Source organism: Rattus norvegicus, chromosome 3 (assembly GCF_036323735.1).
Source record: "Rattus norvegicus strain BN/NHsdMcwi chromosome 3, GRCr8, whole genome shotgun sequence".
In the NCBI taxonomy this organism is placed as follows: domain Eukaryota; kingdom Metazoa; phylum Chordata; class Mammalia; order Rodentia; family Muridae; genus Rattus; species Rattus norvegicus.
In genome coordinates this window covers 32,218,545-32,230,049 of record NC_086021.1, presented here as the reverse complement: position 1 = coordinate 32,230,049, position 11,505 = coordinate 32,218,545, and the positions used below count along the sequence as shown (strand labels likewise).

Here is an 11,505-nt window from a genome sequence, read left to right as displayed (position 1 = left end):
TCTGCTGATACAGAAATCAACATTTGAATAATACAAACCATTATTGCCCTAAGGTCAGCACTCCCTTAATTCCATTTAACACCCTTGAACACAGGGTTTAGCTCTATTCCACTTCCTGGTCCCCCTTTTATACTTGACCCATACATTTTGTATTTTTCCTTTCTAAGCTTGCTACATTTGGTCAAAACTCTCTTCAGAAGAGTGACCCACAGGGCAGAGTCTATGCTAGGCTGTTTTGAGATTTCCTTCCTCAATACAGTTAATCTAAAACTCTTCAGTTTAGCACCAGACAGTGCTGGGATAATCTTCTTGTAAACTGTGTAAAGGTTGTCTTTGTATTATTCTTCTCCTCTGAAACCTCTAGAGCCAGGCCCCCACAGTTCAAATTATCTTGAGGTCAACAACTATTTTCCATGTTCCTACTAAGATAGCCCATTAAGCCCCACTTAAAGCATTCCACATCCCTCCAAATACATGGTCGAGCTCATCACACCAATACCCCAGTCTCTGGTACCAACTTCTGTCTTAGGGTTTCATTGTTGTGAAGGGACACCATGACTAAGGCGACTGTTCTAAAGGACATTTAATAGGCACTGACTTACAGTTTAGTCCATTGTCCATTGTCATCATGGCAGGAAGCATGGCAGCAGGCAGGCACACGTGGTACTGAAGAAGCCCAAAGGCAGCAGAAGGGAATAATCATAGGAAGCCTCAAAACCCACCTATACAATGACACACTTCCTCCAACAAGGCCACATCTCCTAACAGTGCCACTCCACACCGTCAAGCATTTAACAGATGAACCTGTGGGGTTCAAACCTAATGAGATCACCACATCCGTCCTTGTGGCATAGCAACAGGTGGTGTTATTTTCTTTGTCTTATTAAGGCAAGAATATTGCTGTGATACTTCTGGGTGATGCTCCACTGGCAAACGTAAGACACTATCTTGAAGCAGGCAAACACCCATGTCCTGCCCTGGTCTTTTGGCTCTTCCAGTCTTTCCACACCCTCTTCTGACATGGCCTTAGGTGTCAGGATAGTATTTTAGATTTATCAACTGGGGTCTGGGTACCCCATCGTCAATTCTCTACAATTTGACCAGTTGTGGCTTTCCACAATGCTGCAAAAAGAAGCTTCTTTGGTGAGGGGTAAGAGCTACATTTATCTTTGGGTATGGCTAAGTATTTAGAATTCTGTTAGAAATTTTTATTGGTTTTGAAATGACCGCACCAGCCACAAGTAGTGGGTTACCTTTTTTTTTTTTTTTTTTTTTTGAGACAGGGTTTCTCTGTGTAGCCTTGGCTGCTCTGGAACTCACTCTGTAGACCAGGCTGGCCTCAAACTCAGAGATCCACCTGCTTCTGCCTCCCAAGTGGTTAAAGGCGTGAGCCACAATGCCTGGTACTGGTGTTTGGTTTTTGTTTTAAACAGCAAAACACAGTGTGCTGGATAGAGGCTACAGTCTGTCCAGCTCCTCTGTCTAGAAGGCCCAGAGGCTCTCCTACCAGGCTGTGCCCCTGCTCTGGAGGCTTTGCCTGGCTACTCTCATAACCACCACTGCTTGGCAGATGAACTACAAGGTATAGAAAAAACAGGCTCGGGGTAAGTCTCCAGTTTTGCCAGGGATGGGTGGATTATGGGGTACCATCATGACTTCAGAGTATAGCCCCAATCCACACGCTGCTTCCTTCCACAGAAAAGATGCTGCAGCCAAGGGAAGGCAGGCAGGCTCTTTTTTTTTTTTTTTTTTTTTTTTTTTTTTTGGTTCTTTTTTTCGGAGCTGGGGACCGAACCCAGGGCCTTGCGCTTCCTAGGTAAGTGCTCTACCACTGAGCTAAATCCCCAGCCCCAAGCAGGCAGGCTCTTGATCAATATCCAATTCTATCTTTTCCTGGCCCTCAAGGGCCCTTGAGATTCTGGACCCAGACTGTTACACCCTCTGATCTTGTCCTATCTGTCCTACTGCCCTAGAACTGAGGGGTACAATGAGGCTGTTGAGCTTGCTACCCTCTAGGTGTGGCACATCTGTCCACAGGACCCCACCTTACCCAGGCTCCTGGAACTGAAATGAGCAGTCCGTGGCAGCAGCCAGCTTTAGCTCTATCTCCTGGAATAACCATTGACCAACCCTCGCCTGACATGGATTGTTTGAAATCCATTCTGCTTGGATTCCCTAGAACTATCTAGACTGGCAAAACAGTCCACCGTAAGGGTAAGATCCTGGTCAGGATCTACTATACACCATCTTTATTGAAAGCTGCCTCAAAATGTGTAACAAAGTGGACATCTGGTCCCTGAGAGTGTCGCTCGCTCACCATGGGATGCAGGGGACCAGAGAAGCTAAGCCTGGTCTGCTTCAGAGGTAGCTCAGGAATCCAGAGTAAAGAGCAGCTGCCTGTGGCTGGGGTGCAGCATTGTACTTGGGAAAAGGTCTTTAACATGTGGGGGTGAGGATGGCTCAAAGGCAGGGCATTTCCCTTCCATGTGCCTGCCGCAGGTTTGATCCCCACTGTCGCAGATTAAAACGAAACTAAAAATCAGTATTTAACTAACAAGGGAAGGTAGTGGCCCCCAGGTACCTTGATCAGAGCTGGATTCCCCAGCCTGCCGAGAGAAGGCACATCCATCCCTTGGGTAGGTGTGGGGAGGCCTGACAGGCCCTGTGTTTCGTGATGCCTCCCTCTTGTCCAACCAATCATGTGCTGGACCGCTGTGGGTACACAACCCCTCACAGTTCACACCGTCTCTATATCCATTTTCCTGGTTGGACTCTCCTGGTATACCGAGGTATGCAAGGGGTAGACTGGGCTTGGCTTGGGGTGGGATCCAACAGGGCTCTGGGCGGGTCTTAGCTTGGTTTGTTAGTTCCTCAGTCAGTTGGTATCCCTCCCCACTGAGGAGAATCGGATGTCTTCAGGTTTGGTGGCTGAGTCTTCCTGTCATCCCAGAGGTACTCATACACCTTGGCCACTCGTCTCCCAAAGACTGCCCCACCATAATAGAAGTCCCCCTCGCTGTCTGCCACAAAGGCAGAGGGAACTTGCCTGCGTTCATAAGGGAGTTGCTAGTGAGGTACAGCAAAATACCCTGGGCGAATGGCAGCCACCAGATCCCTCAAGGTCTCAGGGCCCCATCGGTTACGGAAGACCATATCCACATCGACACAGAAGAGGTAATCCACTTGTGGGCCCTCTTGTCAATGTGTTTGTTGATGGTCTCCATTCAGCACATAGAAATCTCCTCCCACTGGGAGGGACCCTGGATGGGGATGATGCTGAGGAGCCAACTGGGCCCAGGGGAACTCTGGGAACAGCTGCAGGATCATGGGTAAAGAGGTAATAGTGCACTTGGTACCCACGCATAAAGAACTCTTCAGCTGACTTCGGGAAGGACTGAATGAAGCAGGTGTACCTGGGAATGACAGTTCTGTTAACCACTGCTGTCCACCACTGTCCGGGTCCCCAGTATGCACTGAAGTCTACACACTAGTTCTCCACCTCAGAAAGTCATTGAGGTCTAACCTTGGGGTCCTTATCTGTCAGACTCCCACAGTCCTTATCAAAGTTGGACACCCCCATCTGAAAGCCCTGCTTCAGAGTTTTGGATTAAGATGTATTATTGTTGAAGTCTACACAAATTCTAAAGTCCGTATCATGAGACACTTCCGGTCCAAGTGTTTCTAATTAGTGATATCAGGGAGACTCAATGTGTAACAACCATTTGAGCCTGATCCTTAGTCACATGTGCACACATGTCCCGGAGCTTGGTGCTGGACATCTGGGCATCGTCCTTGCTCGTGCTCTGGTTTTTGGTTTGTGTTTTTGTTTTTGTGAGACAGGGATTTCCTGTGTAGCCCTGGCTGTCCTGGAACTAGCTCTGTAGACCAGGCTGGCCTCAAACTCACAGAGATCTTCCTGCCTCTGCCTCCCAAGTGCTGGGATTAAAGGCCTGCACCACCACCACCTTGGCAAGGCTCGGTGATGTTCCTATCTCTGCATCCCTGGTGTTGGGATTATAGGTGTGTGCTGTCTTTTTTTTTTTTTTTAACATGGGTGCTGGGGATGGAACACAGGTCTTCATGTATGCATGAAAGCACCTTACTGGCTGGTTGTCTTCCCCAGTGTGTAGTATGCTTCCTTAAATTAAAAATAGACATTTATTTATGTGTATGTGTGCGTACAGAGGATAGCTGTGAGGAGTTATATCTTTTCTTCCACTCTGGGGATCGAACTGAGATCACTGGGCTTAGAGGCAAGCTCCTTTACCTACAGAGCCATCGAGTTTTGATTGAACATTTACTAATAGGAGTCCCATGATCTCTTTTTTTTTTTTTTTTTTTTTTTTTTTTTTTTCCGGAGCTGGGGACCGAACCCAGGGCCTTGCGCTTCCTAGGTAAGCGCTCTACCACTGAGCTAAATCCCCAGCCCCTCCCATGATCTCTATTAGAGTATTAATGCTCTGCTCAGAAACGTGGCCGTTTTATAGGAACACATATTGAATACCAGGAGGGTGAAGGTAGTTGAGAAGCTATGGGGGGTGGGGGGGAATCGAGGGAAGATGAATGCTAGACACTGGAGACATACAGCAGAGTGGACGGCATGGATCCAGCCCTAAGACCAGGGGTCACCTGACCTGTGTGGTCCGTTTTTCATCTGGCCAGTATTTTAAGTCCCAGGGTCCAAACACAGTCCCAGATGGACTCAAAGGAAAAGGCTGGGTAGGGCCGAGGAGAGGCAGGGAGGACAAACCTCTCCCCAAACCCTACTGATCCTCGCCCAGGCCTCTCGAATCTCCTTTTCCATGGCCTTACATCAGAAAGCTCTCCCACATCACTCTACAGCACTTGATCAGGCTGGCCTCTCTCTAGACCAGACACCCGTGTGTCTCAAGGAGACCGAGCCCCACCCCTGCCTTATCCATTACTCACTTCCCTACGGCAAACATGGTGACTCTGGTCAGGTACAGTGGTTGATACATATTCTTCAGAAGCTCTGGGTTGAAGGTTTCCGTGGAGACGATGGGTGCCAACCAGGGGGTAAGTGTCAGCAGCTCTGTGGGTCTAGCACAGGGGAGGCTCAGGCCATGGAAGCCTCCCTGTTCAGAAGGCTGGGCAGCATCTTGGCGCTGTTTGCTGGGCCTCAGTTTCCCCATGTGGAAATGGGGATAATAACAGCTATCTCTAGCTAGGCTGGGAAGCCTGGGAGTTGGGGTGGACAAACAGACTGTCTAGAACAGTGGTTTTTAACCTGTGGGTCACAACCTCCACATGAGTCACATATCAGATATTTACACTTATGAATCATAACAGTAGCCAAATTACAGTCATGGAGTAGCAACAAAATAGTTTTATGGTGTGTGTGTGGGGGGGGTCACCTCGACATGAGGAACTGCATTAAAGGGTCACAGCTTTAGGAAGGTTGAGAACCACTGCTCTGAAGGGTCCTAGCACTCCTGTTGCAGATCAGGGGATGCCCATGAGGTGATAGACTGTACCATGGTGGCATGCCCCTGTCTAAGTAAGGCATGTCCCACAGAACCACCATTTACTGTTCCAGCCTTCCACAAAATAGGTAACGTATGATCTCACGAGGTAAAGCTCAGAGCAGATGGCCAACTGCTTAAGGTCACACAGCCAGTGATGTGTGGAGCTCGGCTCCCTGACTCTCTGAGGCCCAGGGTCCCTTTGCTATTGGTCCCTCCACCATCCTCACCTTCCTCTAGCTGGGTCTCTTTGGTCTCCCTCCCTGCCACTACCAAGTCACTCCCTGACACTTACCTTAGGCTGAGGGTACTGTAACCTGTAGTCAAGAAGAACCAGTGCGAGGGAGGCAGCACCCACTCCTGGGGCCAGAACACATGAAGAAAGGGTCTACTTACTGGGCCACAGGCTGGAACAGTTCCTACCGCCTGAAGGGCAGCTTCATGTTGTGGGCGATAAAGAGAGAGGGGGACTTGGTAAGGACACCTCACTGTAAGCTTAAACACAAGCACTAAGAGACAGAGAAGCATGGGAGAGGGGTCAAGGTGGAGGTGGGTTATAAGACACACAGGAGAGGATGGGAGAGGATGCATGTGTGTTCAAGGGAGAGTTGCCTCATCTTTTCTTTGAGAAAAGAAAAGTCTCTCACTGGTTTGGAACTTTCCTACTTTCCTAGTACGTTAGGAGGGAGAGGGAGGGAGAGGGAGAGGGAGGGAGAGGGAGAGGGGGAGGGAGGGAGAGAGAGAGAGAGAGAGAGAGAGAGAGAGAGAGAGAGAGAGAGAGAGATTTTTTGTCATTCTAAAGATTGGTCTACTGATTTGTTTAGTGATTTACTTAAAGCACTGCGTGAATTGCCTATTTGCCGAGCATGACTTCACTTGCTACCTAAAAAGCTACCAAAACAGGATGAGCCAGAGAAATAGCCTAACCAGTGCAGACTGGGACACTCGCTTACCGATGGGCTGTTGCTCTCAACCACCTGCAGACTGTGACATTCACAGCTGCAAAATCTTGCTTGCTTGCCCACCTTGCCTTGTGGTGTTAGCGAATAAAATACAAACTGGGCCCCTTTCAGGAGACATCTCTCTTCCGGTCTCTGTGGTGTTGGAGTGCTTCTTCCAGGAAGGTATTCAACAATACCCTGAGTGCAAAGTCCCAGTAAAGTCAGGGACCAGACAAGGCTGCCCACTCTTTCCCTACCTATTCAATAAAGTTCTCAAAGTCCTAGCTAGAGCAATCAGACAACAAAAGAAGGTCAAAGGAATACAAGTTGGAAAGAAAGAAGTCAAAATATAACTATTTGTAGCAGATGATATGATAATGATCCCAAAATTCCAACAGAGAACTCCTGCAGCGGATAAAAAACTTCAGGAAAGTGGCTAGATATAAAATTAACTCAAACAAATCAGTAGCCTTTCCCTACTCAAAGGATGTATAGGCTGAGAAAGAAATTAGGGAAATGACACCCTTCACAATAGTCACAAACAATATAAAATACCTTGGTGTGACTCTAACCAAGCAAATGAAAGATTTGTATGACAAGAACTTCAAGTCTCTGTAGAAAGAAATTGAAGAAGATCTCAGAAGAGGTTAAGATCTCCTATGCTCATGGATTGGCAGGGTTAATGTAGTAAAAATGCCATCTTGCTGAAAGCAATCTACAGATTTAATACAGTCCCCATCAAAATTCCAGCTCAATTCTTCATAGAGTTAGAAAGAGAAATTTGCAAATTCAATTGGAGTAACAAAAAAACCCAGATAGTAAAAACTATTCTCAACAATAAAAGAACTTCTGAGGAACCACCATCCCTGACCTTAAGCAGTGTTACAGAGCAATACTGATAAAAAAAAAAAAACTGTATGGTATTGGTACAGAGAGTGGCAGGTAGATCAATGGAATAGAATTGAAGACCCAGAAATGAACCCACACACCTATGGTCACTTGATCTTTGACAAAAAAGCTAAAAGCATCCAGTGGAAAAAAGACAGCATGTTTAACAAATGGTGCTGGTTCAACTGGTGGTCAGCATGGAGAAGAAAGCAAATCGATCCATTCTTATCACCTTGTACAGAACTCAAGGCCAAGTGGATCAAGGACCTCCACATAAAACCAGATACACTGAAATTAATAGAAGAGAAAGTGGGGAAGAGCCTTGATCACATTGGAGAATTTCCTGAACAAAACACCAATGACTTATGCTCTAAGATCAACAATAGACAAATGGGACCTTGTAAAATTGCAAAGCTTCTGCAAGGCAAAGGACACCGTCAATAGGACAAAATGGCAACCAACAGATTGGGAAAAGATCTTTACCAATCCTACATCTGATAGAAGGCTAATATTCAATATATACAAAGAACTCAAGAAGTTAGACTCCAGAGACTCAAATAATCCTGTTAAAAATGGGGTACAGCTAAACAAAGAATTCTTAACTGAGGAATATAGAATGCCCATGAAGCACCTAAAGAGATGTTCAACATCCTTAGTCATCAGGGAAATGCCAATCAAAACAACCCTGAGATTCCACCTCACACCAGTGAGAATGGCTAAGATCAAAAACTCAGGTGAAAGCAGATGCTGGCGAGGATGTGGAGAAAGAGGAACACTCCTCCATTGTTGGTGGGATTGCAGACTGGTACAACCATTCTGGAAATCAGTCTGGCGGTTCCTCAGAAAACTGGACATAGCACTACCTAAAGACCCAGCTATACCATGTCTGGGCATATACCCAAAAGATGCTCTAACATACAACAAGGACACGTGTTCCACCATGTTCATAGCAGCCTTATTTATAATAGCCAGAAGCTGGAGAGAACTCAGATGTCCTCCAACAGAGGAATGGATACAGAAAAATGTGGTACATCTACACAATGGAATATTACTCAGCAATCAAAAACAGCAACTTCATGAAATTCTTAGGAAAATGGATGGAACTAGAAAATATCATCCTGAGTGAGATAACCCAATCACAAAAGAACAGATATGATATGCAATCACTGATAATTGGATATTAGCCCAAAAGCTAGGAATACCCAAGATACAATTCATAGACCACATGAAGTTAAGAAAAAGAAAGACCAAAGTATGGATGCTTCAGTCCTTCTTAGAAGGGGGTGGGGGGACAAACATACTCACAGGAGGAAATACAGGGACAAAGAGTGGAGCAGAGACTGAAGGAAACATCATCCAGAGACTGCCACACATGGGGATCCATCCCCCATGGAGCCACCACACCCCAGACCAGTAGGCAACTAAATGGGGCATTTTCCTGTTTAATAGTTGATGTGGGAAGGCCCAGCCAGTGTGGGCACCACTGGGCAGATGGTCCTGGATGGTATAAGAAAGCAGGCTGAGCTAGCCAGGGGAAGCAAGCCCGTAAGCGGCACTCCTCCATGGCCTCTGCGCCCAACTTCCTGCTTGACTTCCCTTTGGGCTGTGATGGACACATGTAAGCCAAGAAACTCTTTTCTCCCACACTGCTTTTGGTCATGCCATCATAGTACAGTAAGTGGGACAGTGTGGTGGTTTGAATAAGAATGGTCCCCACCGGGTCATAGAGGTGTGGACTTGATGGAGGTTTCAAAGCCCCATGCCAGCTCCAGTCTCTCTCTGCTGCCTGCAGACCATGATGTCACTCTTAGCATCATATCTGCCTGTGTGCTGTCGAGCTCCCTGTCATGATAATGGATTAAATTCTGAAGCTGCGAGTAGTCCCCCAATTAAGTGCTTTCTTTTGTAAGAGTTGCCTTGGTCACGGTGTCTCTTTAAAGCCACAGGACAGTGACTAAGACACACAGCCTGAGCTGCATAAGGTCCCGTACAGGAACTGAAGAGATGGCTCAGTGGTTAAGAGAACTGACTGCTCTTCAGAGGAATTATGTTTAACTCCCAATACCTACATGGTGGCTCACAATCACCTATATTTCAGTCCCAGGGCATCTGACACCCTCTTCTGGCCACTGGCGGCACCAGGCACATGGTACATAGACATGTAGACACACTGAAACAATAATAATAGCCAGGTGGCGCCATATGCCTTTAATCTCAGCACTCAGAAGGCAAAGGTGAATGGATCTCTGTGAGTTCAAGACCAGCTTCTTCTAGGACAGCCTCAGGGACTACACAGAGAAATTCTGCTTCAAAATAATAATAGCCAGGTGTGGTAATACAAACTACCTTTAATCCCAGGTAATAATAAATGAAGAATAAATTCAAATAATAATAAATTCAAGGTCAGCTTGGTTGATGTAGAGAGGAGCTCCAGGACAGGTAGACCCCGTCTCAAAAAACAAAACAGGGGCTGGGGATTTAGCTCAGTGGTAGAGCGCTTACCTAGGAAGCACAAGGCCCTGGGTTCGGTCCCCAGCTCCGAAAAAAAAAAAAAGAACCAAAAAAAAAAAAAAAACAAAACAAAAACAACAAAAAAAACCAAAGTATCTTCAAAAAAAAAGGAGTCTAAAAAATGCACACAAATCTCCATTTCTTAGCATACAATGAGAACTGTTATAAACACCTGGGCAAGGATTAAAACTGTGCTGTATTCTGTTTTTAATAAAAGATGTGTCATGCCTGGCAGTGGTGTGCACACCTTTAATCCCAGCACCCGGAAGGCAGAGGCAGGTGGATCTCTGAATTTGAGGCCAGCCTGGTCTACAGAGCAAGTTCCAACAGGCTATATCATATCCCCCATCCCCAATCACAAACTGTCGGAGGCATTTTTCTCTGATAAAGACACACTGAATGAGAGATCATCAGGATCTGGTGAGGTATGATGGAAATCCATCTCTTCTAATTCCAGAGGTAAATCTGACAGCAGTGCCCACTGCTTTTCTTCGTCATCAACTTTCATAGCGAGGATCAGGTTTCTACCGGAAGTCTGGAGCTTAAAATATTTTTGCTTTTGAATCTCTAGCTCATTTTCAATGAACCTGACTTCTTCGTTCCAAACTGTTTCACAGTCCACATTTAATTCAGTTGCAACAGCTTCAATCCTCTGTCTATATACAGAACCCCGGCTGGTCATACCATTGTCACAGTACTTCTCAAGAGTAGCCAAGTCTCGGTTGCTGGATTGAGGACTTGCTAATGCTCGTGCTGCCGCTGCCGCACACCTCCATCTCTTGGTCCCAGGGGTCCTCCGCAATCCCAAACATTTTTGCTTTGTCAGAGGCTCCTCTGGGCTTGGATTTCTTCTGCATGTTGTCTCTGTCGAGCTGTTCTGTTTCTACTTTGTGCTACAGCAAGCCTGCCCCAGCCGTTTAGCTCAGTGAGCCAACCAGCTCGCAGAGTGGTTGTTGGCCAAAGGTGGTTCCAGGCCGTGTGTGCCATTTGCTGGCTTCTCTACCCTGTCAAGCCCGTGCCCAGCTGCAGGCTTTCACCTGTGAGCTCTTTTCTCAGACTCTAACCTTGGATTTTCTGCCCCATGTTAGGAGCAAATATACCCACAGGCCTCTGTAAGCCTGCCCCACATCCCAAATAATGGCACTGGGAGCTCTACTTTTTATAAATGTTTGCCCTTATAGCAGGTGTTGTTTCTCACTGGCTCAGGACTCGGTTGTCCTGTTTGTACTAATCCGAGTTCTGCCACATGGCCGGCTAATTTCCTCTTTTTCCTTCTCGCTTGTTTCTCCCTCCATTCCCAGCTGACTCTTTCCCGTAGTTCCTCTCTCTCTCCAGAAGTCCCACTTTACTATTCTGTCTTTGCTATATAGGCCATAGGCTCTTTATTTTAATCAATTAGAAGATGTCCTAGGCAGGCAAGGAAGGGCAGAGACACATCTTTACACAGTGTAGAAAGCATCACTCCAACATGTAAGAACTACCCTGAACAGATCTAGATAGGAAGAAAGAGGATATCAAGTTTGTTTGTGTGGTGACAGAAGTTGCCACCATTGAAAACTGAGCATGCCAGTTATGGCCACTGAACTGTACTGGGGCCAAACTGTTTGTTGTAACAGAGTGAGGATTTGATAAAATATGAGCCCATGGAGGAAGAGTGGAGGGGTTGCAAAATGAATTCCACC

At 46.5% G+C, this 11,505-nt stretch overlaps 1 protein-coding gene across 1 annotated transcript; it reads right to left on the bottom strand.

Annotated features, from left to right (window-relative positions):
- Positions 1–2,312: 2,312 nt before the first annotated feature.
- On the bottom strand, positions 2,313–10,680 carry Gbgt1 (globoside alpha-1,3-N-acetylgalactosaminyltransferase 1 (FORS blood group)). The gene is given in 8 exon segments (XM_008761694.4): positions 2,313–3,182; positions 3,185–3,289; positions 3,292–3,413; positions 4,930–5,061; positions 5,765–5,800; positions 5,880–5,934; positions 5,937–5,978; positions 10,566–10,680. Coding segments are annotated over 8 exon segments (918 nt in total). The 3' UTR covers positions 2,313–2,871.
- Between the last annotated feature and the right edge of the window lie 825 nt (positions 10,681–11,505).